This window comes from Grus americana, chromosome 19, assembly GCF_028858705.1.
Source record: "Grus americana isolate bGruAme1 chromosome 19, bGruAme1.mat, whole genome shotgun sequence".
NCBI lineage: Eukaryota > Metazoa > Chordata > Aves > Gruiformes > Gruidae > Grus > Grus americana.
The window spans coordinates 484,651-498,617 of NC_072870.1; the positions used below are offsets into that span (position 1 = coordinate 484,651).

General features: G+C 65.5%; 1 protein-coding gene across 2 annotated transcripts in view; it reads right to left on the bottom strand.

The window, feature by feature from the left end:
• Positions 1-139: 139 nt before the first annotated feature.
• HIP1 (huntingtin interacting protein 1) overlaps positions 140-13,967 on the bottom strand; it is a 49,842-nt gene continuing 36,014 nt past the window's right edge. For both annotated transcript variants that reach the window (XM_054848117.1, XM_054848118.1), the window contains exons 8-31: positions 12,501-12,641; positions 11,912-11,969; positions 9,927-10,002; positions 9,404-9,535; positions 8,660-8,757; positions 8,412-8,484; positions 7,828-8,011; positions 7,659-7,747; positions 7,453-7,569; positions 7,265-7,366; positions 6,267-6,461; positions 5,978-6,125; positions 5,732-5,818; positions 5,513-5,620; positions 5,174-5,310; positions 4,971-5,081; positions 4,794-4,852; positions 4,567-4,660; positions 4,099-4,199; positions 3,880-3,985; positions 3,562-3,685; positions 3,291-3,352; positions 2,607-2,718; positions 140-2,273 (exon numbers count right to left, since the gene is read on the bottom strand). In XM_054848117.1, coding sequence (XP_054704092.1) covers positions 2,263-2,273; positions 2,607-2,718; positions 3,291-3,352; positions 3,562-3,685; positions 3,880-3,985; positions 4,099-4,199; positions 4,567-4,660; positions 4,794-4,852; positions 4,971-5,081; positions 5,174-5,310; positions 5,513-5,620; positions 5,732-5,818; positions 5,978-6,125; positions 6,267-6,461; positions 7,265-7,366; positions 7,453-7,569; positions 7,659-7,747; positions 7,828-8,011; positions 8,412-8,484; positions 8,660-8,757; positions 9,404-9,535; positions 9,927-10,002; positions 11,912-11,969; positions 12,501-12,641 — 2,525 coding nt within the window. In that variant the 3' untranslated portion in view covers positions 140-2,262. The remainder of the gene's footprint in view (positions 2,274-2,606; positions 2,719-3,290; positions 3,353-3,561; positions 3,686-3,879; positions 3,986-4,098; positions 4,200-4,566; positions 4,661-4,793; positions 4,853-4,970; positions 5,082-5,173; positions 5,311-5,512; positions 5,621-5,731; positions 5,819-5,977; positions 6,126-6,266; positions 6,462-7,264; positions 7,367-7,452; positions 7,570-7,658; positions 7,748-7,827; positions 8,012-8,411; positions 8,485-8,659; positions 8,758-9,403; positions 9,536-9,926; positions 10,003-11,911; positions 11,970-12,500; positions 12,642-13,967) is intronic.

The following is a 13,967-nucleotide window of genomic DNA, read 5'->3' on the forward strand; positions in this document are numbered from 1 at the left end:
GGGAGGGGGACATCAGCCCCAGGACATCACCAGGTCACCTCCACAGCATCTCCCCCAGTTATTTTTGGGGGGGCTGAGCGCACCCACCAGGACAGAGCCCTGGGCCCCGCACAGTGACCGGGACTACGAGCCGGCAGGGCTGGGCTGAAGGCTTTATTGAAAAATCAAAAACACACAATGTAGTAATTATTATTATACAACGAAAAAAAAAAATCAACCCAACCTGCAGTGGAGGGGCACCCCTGCCATCCCCGTCACCAGCCGCCAGCACCAGGGACCACACGGGGGATGCTCCCCCCACCAGCGCCCGGCCGAGATACAAAAAGGAGGAAAAGTGGTTTCGGCCAAGCGGTGCCACCGTCCCTGAGCCCCCGCTGCTGCCGCGACCCCCTCGCTGACCCCCGGCCCTGACCCGGCCTGGAGGCCTGAGGTAGTTGGGGGTACCGGGCGCAGACAAGATCCGCCCCCCCTCCAAAAAGAGCAGGGAGGGTTTTGGGGCTCCCTGTGTCCTGCAGCAACGGGACAGTTGGTATTGCGTCTGGAGGGGAGCCGGCGCAGGTGGGGGTAACGGCCGCAGCAGGGCGGGGGAGGCAGCGAGAGCCCCGGGGGGAGCCCCAAGGGGTTCCCGGCAGGCTGCAGCACGGAGCAGGCGCATTGGCAGTGGGACTGGCTGGGGGACGCAGGGACACCGGGTCCCTGCACGGTGGACGGTTGCGCTCTCCTGCACGTAGGGGGTGGCAACCCTGAGGCCATGGTGATGGCCTGGCCGGGCAGGGGGACGCAGGCGGGTCCCACTGCTGCGAGTACCAGCCATCAGCTGGCGGACGTCACGGGGAAAGCACGCGGTGACAGCCCAGCCGCCCTGGGCAATGCCACCACTTCCCAAAGGGAGAAAGGCTAAATCCTGCACCCCTAGCACCCCACGGGGGCTGGCCTGCCTGGCTGCCCCCCAGGAAGCGGCGGCTGGCTGAAGGCAGAGTGCAGGCAGCGACGCTGCCGGGCCAGGAAGGACACCCTGGCACTGGCAGGACCATGGGGGCGGCTGCGGGGGAGAGAGACATCGCTGCATGGTCTGACACCACCGTCCCTGCCGCAGCGAGACGAGGTGAGCTGGGGGGCACGGAGCTGGCAGACACCCCCCTGCCCTCTGAGCCCCCTGCTCCAAGGCACAAAGGTTCCCGGCTGGTGCCAGCCCCACGGCCGCCCTGCCCAAGGCAATGCCGGCACTGATCCCCCGTGCACCAAAGAGGATGGCAAGGACCCAGGGTGGCAGCAGCCCAGAGCGAGCGGGCACAGAGAGCTGCTTGCTCCGGCTTTGGGGTGCTCTGGTTTTGTGGCACCCCAGCTGCCCCCCAAGCCCTCTGTGCTGCTGCCCTAGAGCTATCCCCCATCCCCAGGAGCTGGTGGCTTGTGTGGTGGCACCACGGTTGCCCAAACCCACGCCCAGCACCTTGCGGAGTGTTTATTGCTGGCATGAACACAGTGATCTGTTGGGGCAGGGCAGCCCAGCTCCAGGGGGTAAGGGAGCATTTTGGGGACCTGGAATGGGGGGCAGGACCTCACGGCAGCATCGTTCCCGCTGCCCACCCTGCTCCCTCCTCACCACCGGCTGCTCCCGGCACTGCTGATGGCACCCCGGTCTCACCAGCCGGGTTGTCCCCCGGGAACGCTCTTCCCCACCCTGCAGCAGCCAAAGGCACTCGGTGCCCCCGCTGGGGGGGAGCACACCTAGCACCAAGCCTAGCAGCACCCCAAAAGCTGGTCCTGACCCAGTGACACCCCCGGGGCCCTTGGCACTGCGGCAGGCTCCTTCACTGGGGGGGATGTTCATGCCGAGCCAGGGACCGGATTAAGGCTGGAGAAGCAGCGAGAGGTGAAAGAAACCCAACCGCTCTCGCTCAGCCAGAGCTGGCTCAAAGAGTTCTGAAAATCTGTGCAAAAACAAAACTAAAGGGTTAAAGACCCACACCCCCCCACCACCCCCCCCGGAGACCCCCCCAACCCCAAGCAGCCCTAATAAATAGACGTGCGGTTTGTGGCTGGCGTCAGGCCGGCGAGGCCTCGCTCCTGGCCCCGGGGTCTCGCCAGGTGGCTCTCGGTGCTCTGGAGCTGGAGGCGGCTCTTGGCGGGGGGGACGCGGAGGACGTGTGCTTCGGGGTGGCTTTTGCACCAGTTTATCATGGATCTTCCCAAGAGGCTGCACCGAGCTGGGTCCCAGCCCACTGCCGGGGTGTCCCCTGCGGGCTGCTTCCGCTGCAGGTACTAATCCGCAGCTGCAGGGGGGAGAGAAGGTAAGGGGGTGCAGAGCAACGCGGTGCCCCCAGCATCCCTCTGTCCCGTCCCCCTGGCACCCCAGGGCTTTGCAGAGTGGCAGAGCCCCAGCAGCACCCGAGCACCCCGCCCAGGGACGATGTGGGTCCCGCAGGCTCCTGCGCAGGTCCCCGTGGCTTTGCCCACACGTGCCGACTACCCCCAGGCTCCTCTTGTGCCAGCTGGAGTGAAACCCTTGCCTGCTCGCTGCCTAGACTGCAGGCAGGGCTTCCCCATCCTGCCCGGCTCCCTCCTGGAGCAGCTTCCCAGCTGGAGCAGGACTGGGATCCACTCACCGTCCTCCTCCCAGCCCTCTGCCACTCCGGCCAGCTCGTAGTGCTTCTTGCGCAGCTCCCCCAGCTTCTGCCGCTCCTTCTGCAGCTGGTTTTCCAGCTCCAGCACCCGCACCTGAAGGACGTCACGCACGCCGTGGCCACCCCACGCCCTGGCACAGCACCCAGCTGCTCCAGTTGACACGGAGCCGTGCGGGGCTGGGCACCCCTCTTTCACGCCCGTTATCTCCCCGATATCGAGCCCGAAGACCACCGAGGTACATCCCATGAGTGCTCTGATGGCAAGTGGTCCTGGGGAGGGGACTGAGCTCAAGCGGGCGCTGCCTGTGCAGGCAGGTGAAGGCAGAGCAACCTGCGTGGGCGCCCAGGGAAGGGGGATTCCCCGAGGATGCCAGGTGGGGGTGGGTGCTGGGGGGCAGCCCAGTGGGCACAGAGGAGCAGGAGGTGGCCACGGGCTGTAGCACCACGATGGTGACAGCGCTGGGGAAGGCTCACGGACCAACTGCTCACAGCTCCTGGGCAAACCCGGCTGTTGCCTTCATGCCTTGGGCCTTCCCCATGAGCTGGCGCTGCCTGGGGGTGGGTGGGCAGGCAGGCAGGGTTCCCCCCCCACCCCGGGCAGCCTTTCATTAGCCCAAACAAGGCACCAGCGGGTGCATTTCCCAAAGTGTGGGGGGAACCTCCTACCTGTGAGTCCATCTCCTGACGCTTGATCTGGGTGAGCGTCATGCTGGAGAAGTCCATGCTGTCTGTGGAGAAGGACACCACCAGCCCCCCTCAAGCTCCGCTCCCAAGCTTGGACCCCTCCCGGCAGCTCCCACACTGCTGGCAGGATCTGCTGCCACCATGGGACACGCAGGCAGTGAGGGGCGGCCGCAGGCAGAGACCACCGGGGCACGGCCAACTGAAGACTGCGAGTGCGGACAGCAGGTCTATGCTTCCACAGCGCCACGCTTACCTTTCTCCTCCACCTGTGACTTCCCAGCCTTGGTGGAGGCCACCACGCCGGCCGTGGCCTGGTTGACACCCCGGGAGGCTTGCTGGAGCTTGCAAAGGTTGGCGCTGTCTTTGTCTGCCTTCACCTGCCGGGGCAGCGAGGAGGGGTGCGCTGAGGCCCCATCGAGCGAGCAGAAGAGCATCCCCACGGTTTGGGGTGCCCCCGGGTCACCCCAAACCATGGCCAGGGGAGCGAGGCTGCCTGCTCGGGGACAGAGCATCTCCCAGAGCTGAGAGCAGGCAGTGGCAGCGGACCCCCCCCGGGGTGCCAGGCTCCTACCTTGGAGGCTGCCACCAGCTGAGCAGTGCTGGCGGCGATCTCCCGGGAACAGACCATCAGCTCCTCGAACGTCCCCTTGCCTTGCACCACCAGGTCGGCAGCGTCACTGCGGGAGGGCAGAGAGGGGCTGGAGCATCCGCCCTCCACCCCCGTCCCCTCCATGTGGGGATGGCAAGACCCAGCCATCGTCTCCCCGCCCCTGGTGATGGTGGCACTTACACCATGACGGTGGCACCCCAGCCCACGGCCTTGGAGGCGGAGATGAGACCCTCAGTCCAGCGGGAATTCTTGGCGTAAAACTCCTTGGGGGACGCCGCGCCCTGCCATTGGGAAAGGCACGGTCACGTGTTGGGGACAAGGGGGTGGCAGGGCCTGGGACCCCCAAACTCCTGCTCTTGGGGGAACCGAGTAAGTCAGGGTTTCATTTAGGATGTGGATGGGAGCTGGGGAGACATCGAACCCAGGGGGTCATGGGGTTCCCTACACGGGCAGCGAGACCAGGGACCTCCGTGACACCCCAGGGACCGCAGCCAGGATGAGACCCTGGTGCTGGGGCAGGAGCTCCTGGCAGCCGACATTGATGCCTCAACGGGCATCAGAGTAGCACAACCCCAGCAAGCATGCGGTGACCCCCAGCTGCCCCCTGCCCTGCCCGCACCCCTGCCCGCACCCCTGCCCCCAGCTCACCCGTCCGCTCTCCACAATCTCTCTCTGGAGGTCCTTGGAGGCCAGGACCAGGATGTGGATGGCCTGCATGAGGCCCGTGCACGAGCCCAGGATCCTGTGAGACAAACCCCACTGAACCCCACTTGTGGGGCAGGGAGACCCCAGAGCTGTGGGGCAGCCGCTCTGCCCATGGTGCTGGGCCTCCTCCTCCCTGCCCGGCTCTCTCCGGTGCTCCAGCCACCCCTCACCTCTCGTTCACTTCCAGTTTGACCCCGGTGTCACCAGCCCGCGCCTTGCTCAGCATCTCCTGGTAGAGGGGAGAGAGGCTGCCCTGAGCCCCGCACACCACCCCGGCTTCATGCCAGCGGTCCCGGCAGGCACGGCACGGCACCCATGGGTGCCTCACGGCATGCGGTCACCCTCACCTCAATGCGGGCAGCCGCGGTTTCGATGGCTGCCGCTGTCGCTGCCATCTCCTTGTCCACCATATCACCCAGCTCCTCCTGCCTGACATCCAGCCCTCTGGGCCGCAGCTCCTGGGGACGGGACGAAAGGGACCGTCCAGATGTGGCACAGCCCCTCCGGCAGTGCCTGCCATGACCTGACCCTGTCCCACCAGGGCACCCACCTCCCCAATGGCGCTGATCCGGCCCAGGCAGGTTGTCACTGGGCTGCAGTCGGCGCCTTCCACTGTCCCTGGGTCTTGCAGGGCACTGAGGTAGCTGATGGCCTCGCTGCCGCACTGCTTGCACATCTCCAGCAGACCTGCGTGGGCAGCGCGAGGCGCTGAGGGTGCTGCACGTGGGGACAGGGACACCTGGCCCCTGCCCACCCCAGCATCCTGCCCGCCCCAGCACCCTGCCCACTCCGGCCGCTGCCTGACCCAGCATCCTGCCCACCCGATCCCCTGCCTACAGTGGCCCCTGCCCGCCCCAGCCCCCTGCCCGCCCCGTCGGGTAGCACTCACGGTCGGCGGGCTCCATGGGGGCCACGTGGGAGGTAGCGCTGCCCTGCAGGAGGGTGTCGCTGACGAGGTGGGCGAAGAGGGCCAGGCAGGGCAGCAGGGAGCCCATGGCTGCGGTGGGAGAGCGGGCACACGCCTCAGCCCCAGCGGATGCTGCCCACCCGGCCCACGGGCGCCGGAGCCGCCCCCTCCCCCAGCCCGGCCCCGGCTGCTGGCGCTCACCTGCGCCATTGGAAAGGTATTTGCCGTGCGTGTCCCGCAGCCGCTCTACGCACTCAGAGGCTGCCAGCGTCCTGGACAGGAGGCAATCTGCAGGCAGAGGGCAGGCAGGACTCAAACGCGGGGCGTCCCGGTGTGCGGCACGGCTGCTTGCCGCTGCCGGAGCGGCCCAGAGGACGGCAGGGAGGGTGGCTTCGCGGGGCCGTGGGTTGGGATAACGCCGGGTTCAGCCAGCAATGGGGAACTCACCCGCCGAGCCGGTGCAGCCGATGTGAGCGGGATCCTCCAGCCGACCGAGGGCATCCTGCACCATCCGCTCCGCCTCCCGCGCCATGCCCTGCAGCAGGGCAAACTGCTCCTCGGCCAGGCGCTGCTGCAGCGCCCGCTCCCCGCTCTCCTGCCGAGCCGGTGCGGGCGTCACGGCCCCTGCCGCGCCGGCTGGGAACCACCCCCGCACCCCACCACTGCCTCCAGTTCTGCCAAACCCCCGCGGCTCGGCAGGGAAGGGGATGCAGGACGCCCTGTGTCCCCGGGGTACCTTGTCCCTCAGCTGGGTCTGCAAGGTCTCCAGCTCCATCTTGCTGTTTTCCTGCTCACGGCTGAGCGTGTCCCGCAGCTGCTGCAGCTCAGCCCGCAGGGCGGCCATCTCCTCCCCGTGCTGCTCTGCTGCCCGGCTCAGGCTGTCCCTCTCCTGCTCCAGGCCAGCAATCCGGGTGCTTTGCTCCGCTCCCACCTGGGTAGGCAGGGAACATCGGTCAGGGTGTGCCGAGGGCAAACCCTCCGGTCTGGGGACTTGTTCGTGGTCCAGGCTCACGCCACTCCGACTGTCCCTGCTCGGCGCATCACAGCCCGTGCAGGTCGCAGCCCTGCATCACCCGCTGCCCGGCAGCACCCCTGCAGCGCTGATGGCCTCACCTAGGGCCAACTGAGGCTCCCTGGGGAGCCCTTTTGCTTTTATCAGTGAAAATTCACTTTTATTATGACTGTCAGCATCCTGATGGAGGAATGGATGAAAGGTGCTGGCTGCCAGCCCCAGAGCTGGCCCTGCTCCATCCCTGTCCTGCTCCAGTGAATCTACCCAACCTGGGGATGGGCAGCTCTGGGTTCTTGCCAGCTCTGCCTTCTACGACGAGCCTGGAAACCCCTGCTGTCCTCCACAGCTTTGCAGGCATGAAACACCCTCTTGCATGGCAGCAAGTCCGTGCAAAGGCTTGTGATGTGATGGCACGCTCCCTACCTGCGTTTTACAGAGCTGCCCTGCCTGACCCTGCTCGTGCAGAGATTTTGTTCAACAATCCCTGCTGCTGGAGGCCATTGCTCCGCACACTTTTGCACCCAGGAGCGTTAAAGCCCCAGTATGATCATTAAACCCATCTATACGTAGGGAGGAAGAAGACAGGGCGTTGGTTATCAGGCCAACAGTGGGTAACGCCTCCTGGGTGGGGAACACCTCGCCCAAGCACTGCGACAGCAGGCAGACCTCCCCTTCGCCTGGGGCAGTGGTGGGGTTGGTGGGGGCCATCCACGGGCTCTCACCTTCGTGCTGGACTCCAGGGTGCCCTGGAGGACCTGCAGCTCCTGTCTGCTGGCTGCCAGCTCCCGCTTCAGTGTATCCAGCACCTCTGCCTGCTCCTGAGACTGCAGGAAAGAAGAGAGGTTGCCGGCACTGGTGCCCCACGGTGGAGCCCCCGCCCATCCCCGGCACGTCCCCCGTCCCTACTCACCTTCCTCTGAGCCTGCTCGCTCACCCGCTGGAAGGAGTCCTCCAGCTCCTTCTTCTCCCGCTCCACGTCCCCCTGGGCCTGCCTGGCCACCGTCACCTGCTTGGTCACCTCCGCGTTCTGGCAATGGCAGAGAGGGAGCTCAGCGACCCCCGGGGTGGGGGCACGGCTGGGAAAGGGGATGCAAGGGGGCGTTTTGGGGAGCCCACCTTCCGCAGCAGGTCGGCATGGTTCTGCACCAGCTCGCTGTACTTCTCCTTCAGCTTGCTGTAGCGCTGCTCGTTGGCCTGCGCCCGCCCTGCCACGGACACAGGGACACTGAGATGAGCACCGGGACCCCCACCCCAGGGTCACCTGCTGCCGGCTCTCCCCACTCACTTTCAATCTCCGTCAGGCTCCTCTGCGCCTTCTCGGTGTCCTCCCGCTGCTTCTTCAGCTCCTCCAGCTCCGCGCGCAGGAACTCGCTCTCGTCCTGCGCCTGCTGCTTCAGGTGCCGCTGCTCGGCCAACTCGGCCTCCAGCTCACTGACGCGACCGCGCAGCTGGACCGCGCCCCGTGCACTCTGCGGGGACGGCAGGCAGGCAGCTCCTGGCACCGTCTGACACCCACCGGTACCGTCTGGCAGCCACCCCGTGGGTGGCATCCCGTGGGTGGCATCCCGCAGAGCCCCAAAGGCAGCAGGGTGAAGCACTGAGGATGCTGGGCAGTGGGGCTGAGCCTGGCCCCCCCCAGCAGGGACGCAGCCCCTCCCGGCACAGCGGGGACCCCCCCGTACGGGCAGGGATGGCTGCGCCAGGGATGCAGAAGCCATCGGGCACAGGGCAGGACAGGCAGGGCTGCCGCCTTGCCCACCCGGGGACACAGCCACAGCCACTCCCAGCGTGACCTGCCGGGTCTCATCCTGCCCCTGGACTGCCTCATGGGTGCTCACCGTGTGACACCACCAGACGGTTGCCACCCACCTCGGCCTTGAAGTTCTCCAGCTCCTCCTTCAGGGCTGCGATCTCCCCATAAAGCTGCTCGATTAACCGGTCCCTGGGGAGAAGAGACACCGGGCACGTTCTCAGTGCCACCAGCCGCGCCGGTGCTGTGGGGACGCATCCTGCAAGGGGAGGTGTCCCCTGCGCCACCGCGGCTGCTGTGCCGTGCCGGGGAGGGGAGGTCCCGGTCCGATCCCGGCTGCCTCCGTGGCATCACGGGGCCTGCTCACTTGTCGTCCTTGTTCATCCCATTCTGGCTGTTGAAGTTGAAGGGGTCGGTGCTGTAAGAGCTGCCGAAGATGTCGTCAAACTTATTGTCAAACAGGCTCTGTGGGGAGAGCAGCATGGACCTGGAGTGAACCCACCACCACCGCCCCCCCACCCCAGAGCCCTCGTCCCTCCACGTCCCCGGCGGCACCGTCGAGCCAGCCCGTGTGCCGGCAGGGCTGCTGCCTGCTTCTGCTGCCTGCACACAGGGGCTGGTTCCCCCTTCGCTGCTCCCAGGGCATTGAACGTGTGGAACATGTTGAACATGGAGCATCTCTGGTCTGTCCCCACCTAACTCCTGGGGGGGATCCCCAAAGCCATGTCACCACACACCCCTTCCCCTCCCGAAACAACCTGGGGACAACCCTTGGTGGAGAGGGGCGTGGAGACCTAATGAAAGCACGCAGAGCTGAAGGGCGATGCTGGGAAGCCAAACATCTCAGCTGGCCATCACTGGAGGGCAGCAAACCACTAAGAGAAGCACCATGGGACGAATTCAGCCTGGCTCAGACCTAGCAGCACCCACATGCAACACCCGGCACCCACACAGAGCCCTGCAGTGACGCTCCCCAGCGCCCGAGGCCACCCCGCCGCCTCAGCCCCCACCACGGCATGGTTTTGGAGAAATAGCCCCAGTGTCAGAGCCCAAGGGCACCCGTTGTCCTTTCCGCAGCCCGAGGGGCACGGGCAGCGCCGCGGCGGCTCACCTGCGAGGCTGTGTCCATCTCCACCAGGTCTGTGATGGGCTCGCTGTCGGGTGAGGATGCCTCGGCGGGGATGACCACCACGGGGCTGATGTGCTCTGACAGTGCCGAGGCACGCAGGAAATTGGGAGGGTTCTGGGGAGGGAGGGCAGCGGGGCTGGGTGGGGGAGGACCGGCACCGCCACGGGGCTTCGGGCATGGCTGGTCGAAATCCTGCCCTGGTGCTGAGCTGGCCATGCCAGGACCCATGGGAACGGAGCCAGGACCCGCAGGGATGGATCCCAACAAGGGCTGAGGGTCGGTGTGAGGGGATCCCAGCCCTGGCCGGAGGGGCAGCTCCATCCCCCAGGATCCCACCCAGGGAGGGACGCAAGGAGCAGCCTCAGCCCCCCCCCCCGAGCCCCACATTGCCGCCGGCCCCAAGGAGCCGGGCAAGGCGGCGGGTGACCCTTTTTGGGCGCCGTCCCACTGCCACCGGCCCGATTGCTGCTCCTGGCCATGGGGCCCAGGGACCGCGGGGTCTCACCTCCGGCAGCTGCGGGATCTGAATCAGCCGCTTGAAGTACTGCAGGTTGCTGGAGCGGTAGAAGAGGTCCTTCAGCCTGCGAGGGGCAGGGAATGGTCAGGGACAATTCTTGCCCAACCCAGACACCCCACCCCAAACATGGGTAGCTCCAACCCCTCGCCTGGCTCCAGGAGGGTGTCACCAGGCGCTGCGTGGGAGGGGACGGTGGTGCATGCTGCCACCAAACCCACGGTAGGTCCTGGGAAGACCCCATCGCCAGCCTCCGGCAAAAACTGAGTGCCGGAGGCTTTCCCCCATAAACCCAGGACCCGACGGGCAGAGAGAAGGACCTGAAACTCGGTCTAGGGGAAGATGTCCCATAGATGATCTTCCAAGGTCCCTTCCAACCCAAACCACTCTGAGTCTATGAAACCATGAACTGCAGCAGAATGGCTGCGCTGGGTTGCATCGAGGTACAGCCACCTCTCTGGGCTGTCCTCACCACGGCCAAAGCTGGACGGGACAGCTGAGGGACATCACCATTGCTCCCACTACAGCCAGGCTGGAGCTTCCTGCCTGGAGGCCACGTCTGCACCATCACCTTCAGCCCTCCCAGGAGCACCTCCCCCAGGAGCAGGGCTTCCTCCCTTCAGGATTTCCAGTTCTGGGGGGAGCAGCAGTGCCCGGCCATGCCACTCACGGCTCAGCCCTTCCAGCCACCTTGGCATCCCAGTCGGTACCTCGGCACTGTTGGTACCCGCCCCAAGGTCTGTGCCCTGGGTGGGCAGAGCCCACGGACAGCCCTGCTATCTCCCGACATCTGTGCCTGGTGTTTTTCCCACGGGTGCTGGTCTGCAGTTTGTGACCTTGCATCAGCCCCCCCCCGCTGCCTCCCTCCCCTCTCCTGGAGCCCTTGTCACCACCCAACACCGTAACACCTCTCAGCCCGCGGGCACTGGCAATACGCCTGCAGCGGCACAGCTACCCTCGTGTCCGCGGTCTCGGGTAACTGGGTGACCATGACTTGGGTCTGGCGCTCTCCTCCTACACCTTTTATTTTAAAATCTCTCTTATTGGTATCTTCATTTGGGACAGAGGTGCCACAAGCTTTACCTTTTCCTTTTCTGTCAGGGATGGCTTTTCCCACCCAGAAGCCAACTCTGCTCCACCGCACCACCCAACAGCACCCCTGCACCTAGGCTCTCTGCGAGGCTCTTCACAGACCCCTCCGCAGCTCTGCAACACCCAGAGGTTTCACCCTTTGGCTGCCCCTTTTAACAAGCTCCCTCGAGTTTGTGCAAATGGCTTTTTTTTTTTTAATTCAACAGAATTGAGGGGAAAATCTCTTTTCCCTGTCCCATGTCCCCAGCGCCATGACCATAAATCCCCACCAAAGCTTGTGCAGACCCTCCCTCCCGCAGCAACGTCTCAAATCGCCTCCATGTGCAGCTCGCATTCTCCTACCCCACAGCTCCTACTGACGCATCCCTCTCCCGACGGAGCTGACAGACCCATCCCAAGCAGAAAACGCTGCCAAGGGTGCTGAGCACCCTGCTCCCCCAACACCCAGCCCGGGGCGTCCCTGGGGGGTGCCCACCAGCACGCCCACGCTCGGCTTCTCAGCCTGTGCCCGGACTTTCAGCTAGCACATCAGCTGCAAATTGCATTTAAAACTGCAATTAAAGGGTTTGAGGGTTTTAAATCGTTGGACATGCCGTCAGCGGCTGAAAATCTTGTTAGAATTAATAATGCCGTTATCTGGTAATTCAAGAGCTGTGGGTAAGCCAAGCGGAGCGGCTGTCCTGGAGGAAGCTCTGGGGAAAGCCGAGAGGTCAAAACGGGCTGGATTTTAGGGCCCCAAGCAAGACCGACCCCTGCACCGCATGTGTCTCCAACGCTCCGCTGCTGAGCCCTGGCACGGGGCTCCGGCGTCCCTCCGCCCTGGCAGCATCCCCGGAGCATCGCTGGCAGCAGGGAGAGCCAGCGCCCCGCGTCCAGGCACTTACTTTCTGAACTGCTCCAGGAAGCGATCCCGGTGGCCCTGCAGCGTATCCGCCGGCAGACCTGGAAGAAGCAGCAAGTAGAAATGTCACCAGGTGTCTCCGCACGGGAAAGAGCATGGATCAGGGGACAACCCATCGGCACAGCCACATGGGGATGGGTCTTTCCCAGAGATGGCCACCCTCCTCCCAGGGTCTGAGTACACCAGGCTCAGCGTCCTGCTGCAGGAGGGGATCACGTCCCCCCCCGGACACCCCCAGGGCAGGGAAAGGCAGCGAGCTGGCGTTCAGGCAGCTGCCACCACGATTCAAGGTCCTGGGGGACGAGGGGTTTGCAGCCAGTGCCTGCCCAAAGCTGGGGGAGCTCCTGGTGGGCACCGTCCCCGCAGCTGAGGGGCGTTCAGCAGGGCAGGCTCCTGGGACAGCTCAGTCCCCCAGCGCTTGCACCTCCTTATCCCTTGCCCTGGTGACTCCCTTCACCCCCCCAAAAAGGCTGGGAAGGAGTTGGGGGGGAAAATGGCCCAGCCTGAGCAGGGTGGTGATCCCCAGCGTCCCCCTCCACGTGCCCCCTGCCCGAGGCGCTGGGGACACTCACAGGAGTGGAGCTTGAAGAGCAGCTTGACGGTGTAGTCGTAGAGGTGGCTGCAGTCCAGGATCACCTGGATGAGCGGGGCCAGGCGGCATTGCCCCGCGGCTGTCACCGACACTGAGCGTGACATGTCCAGGGAGCTGAACACTGCGGGGAAGGAGCAGGGGATCAGGCTCCGGCAGCACCGCGGGTGCCACGTCACGTTGGCCGCATCCACAGATCTCACCGGGAGCAAGATACCCGCTGGCCCATTGGAACCCAGCCCCCCAGCCCCGCAGGCGTTTGTGAGCTCGGTAGGAGGGGCAATTCCCAGCTGGGACCCCCACGCAAGCCCAGGAACACTTCAGCCTGGCACCGTGGGCCAGAGGTGCCCGGTCCTGAGCCCCAGCCGGGTCCCTGGGCAGAGATCCGGCCCCCCAGGACCTGCAGCCCCCGCGCTCCGCCCGTCACTGCTGTCCCACTGGCATTCGGGTGTGCCGCACCTGCCAGTGGGGAGATGCTCCAAAACCAGCTGGGAGCAGCCGGCAGCGCCTCACGTCCACATCACATTGAATTGCATCTCGTGCCGGGGTTGCAGGATGTACCTCACAACACCAGGGCACGACGGAATTTCTGCCGGGGCTGGGGCCAGCCTGGGGCGCAGGATGCCGGAGACGCGTCCAGTGACCGTCCTCATGGCCCAGCCCCGCCGGTCTCCCACGAGTCGTGGGATGCGTGCCGGCGCAGCAGGCAGAGCCATCAGGGACGGCAGCTTCACCTCCCTCCATCCAGCAACTCCCCCCCGCGACGGGCAGAGCTCCCAGGGGAGCGCTCTGGGGACGGGGCCGCGCCACACGGATGAGCCCCCGCCACTGCCCCGCCGTGCGGCCACGAGACGAGAGGGCTGCTCCAGCCCCGTGGAAACACAGCCGTGTCCTGCCAGCACCCCCAGCCTGGTGCATGCACCAGAGGAAGGCTTGCCCCAGAATTGCTTTGATTTACCCCAAACCTGATCCTGCCCAAGCGTGCAGAGGTGCAGGACAGCCCCAAGGGTTGGGACTGGCTTGGTTTTACGCTTGCACAGGAGGAAGGCAGGGTGCCCCCAGGCCTCCCCCAGCTCCAGTACCGCCGCAAACACCCACGGCAGCTTGCATTCACCGCTAAGAAAAAACAAAACCTGTGGCAAGCCCGTGAGTAAGAGAAGAAATTCAGCCCAGGGAGGATGTCGGAGCGGGAGAGCCTGAAGTCTGGGCGGCAGACATGATACACATGGCGGGGAGCGGGGTGGGGTGATGTGCCCAGCACCATGGCACGGCTGGAGGGCTGCCACAAGGCAGCAGAGCACGCAGGGACTTCAGCTACTAACAATTCGGGTCAAGCGCCCAGAAAAGCGATGATCTGTGATGCCCTCAGCCCTTCCCGGAGCCTCCCCCCAGCGCAGCTCAGCCCCTGCGGACCCCCCACCCCAACCTGCGGCAGGGCAGCACCGGGAGG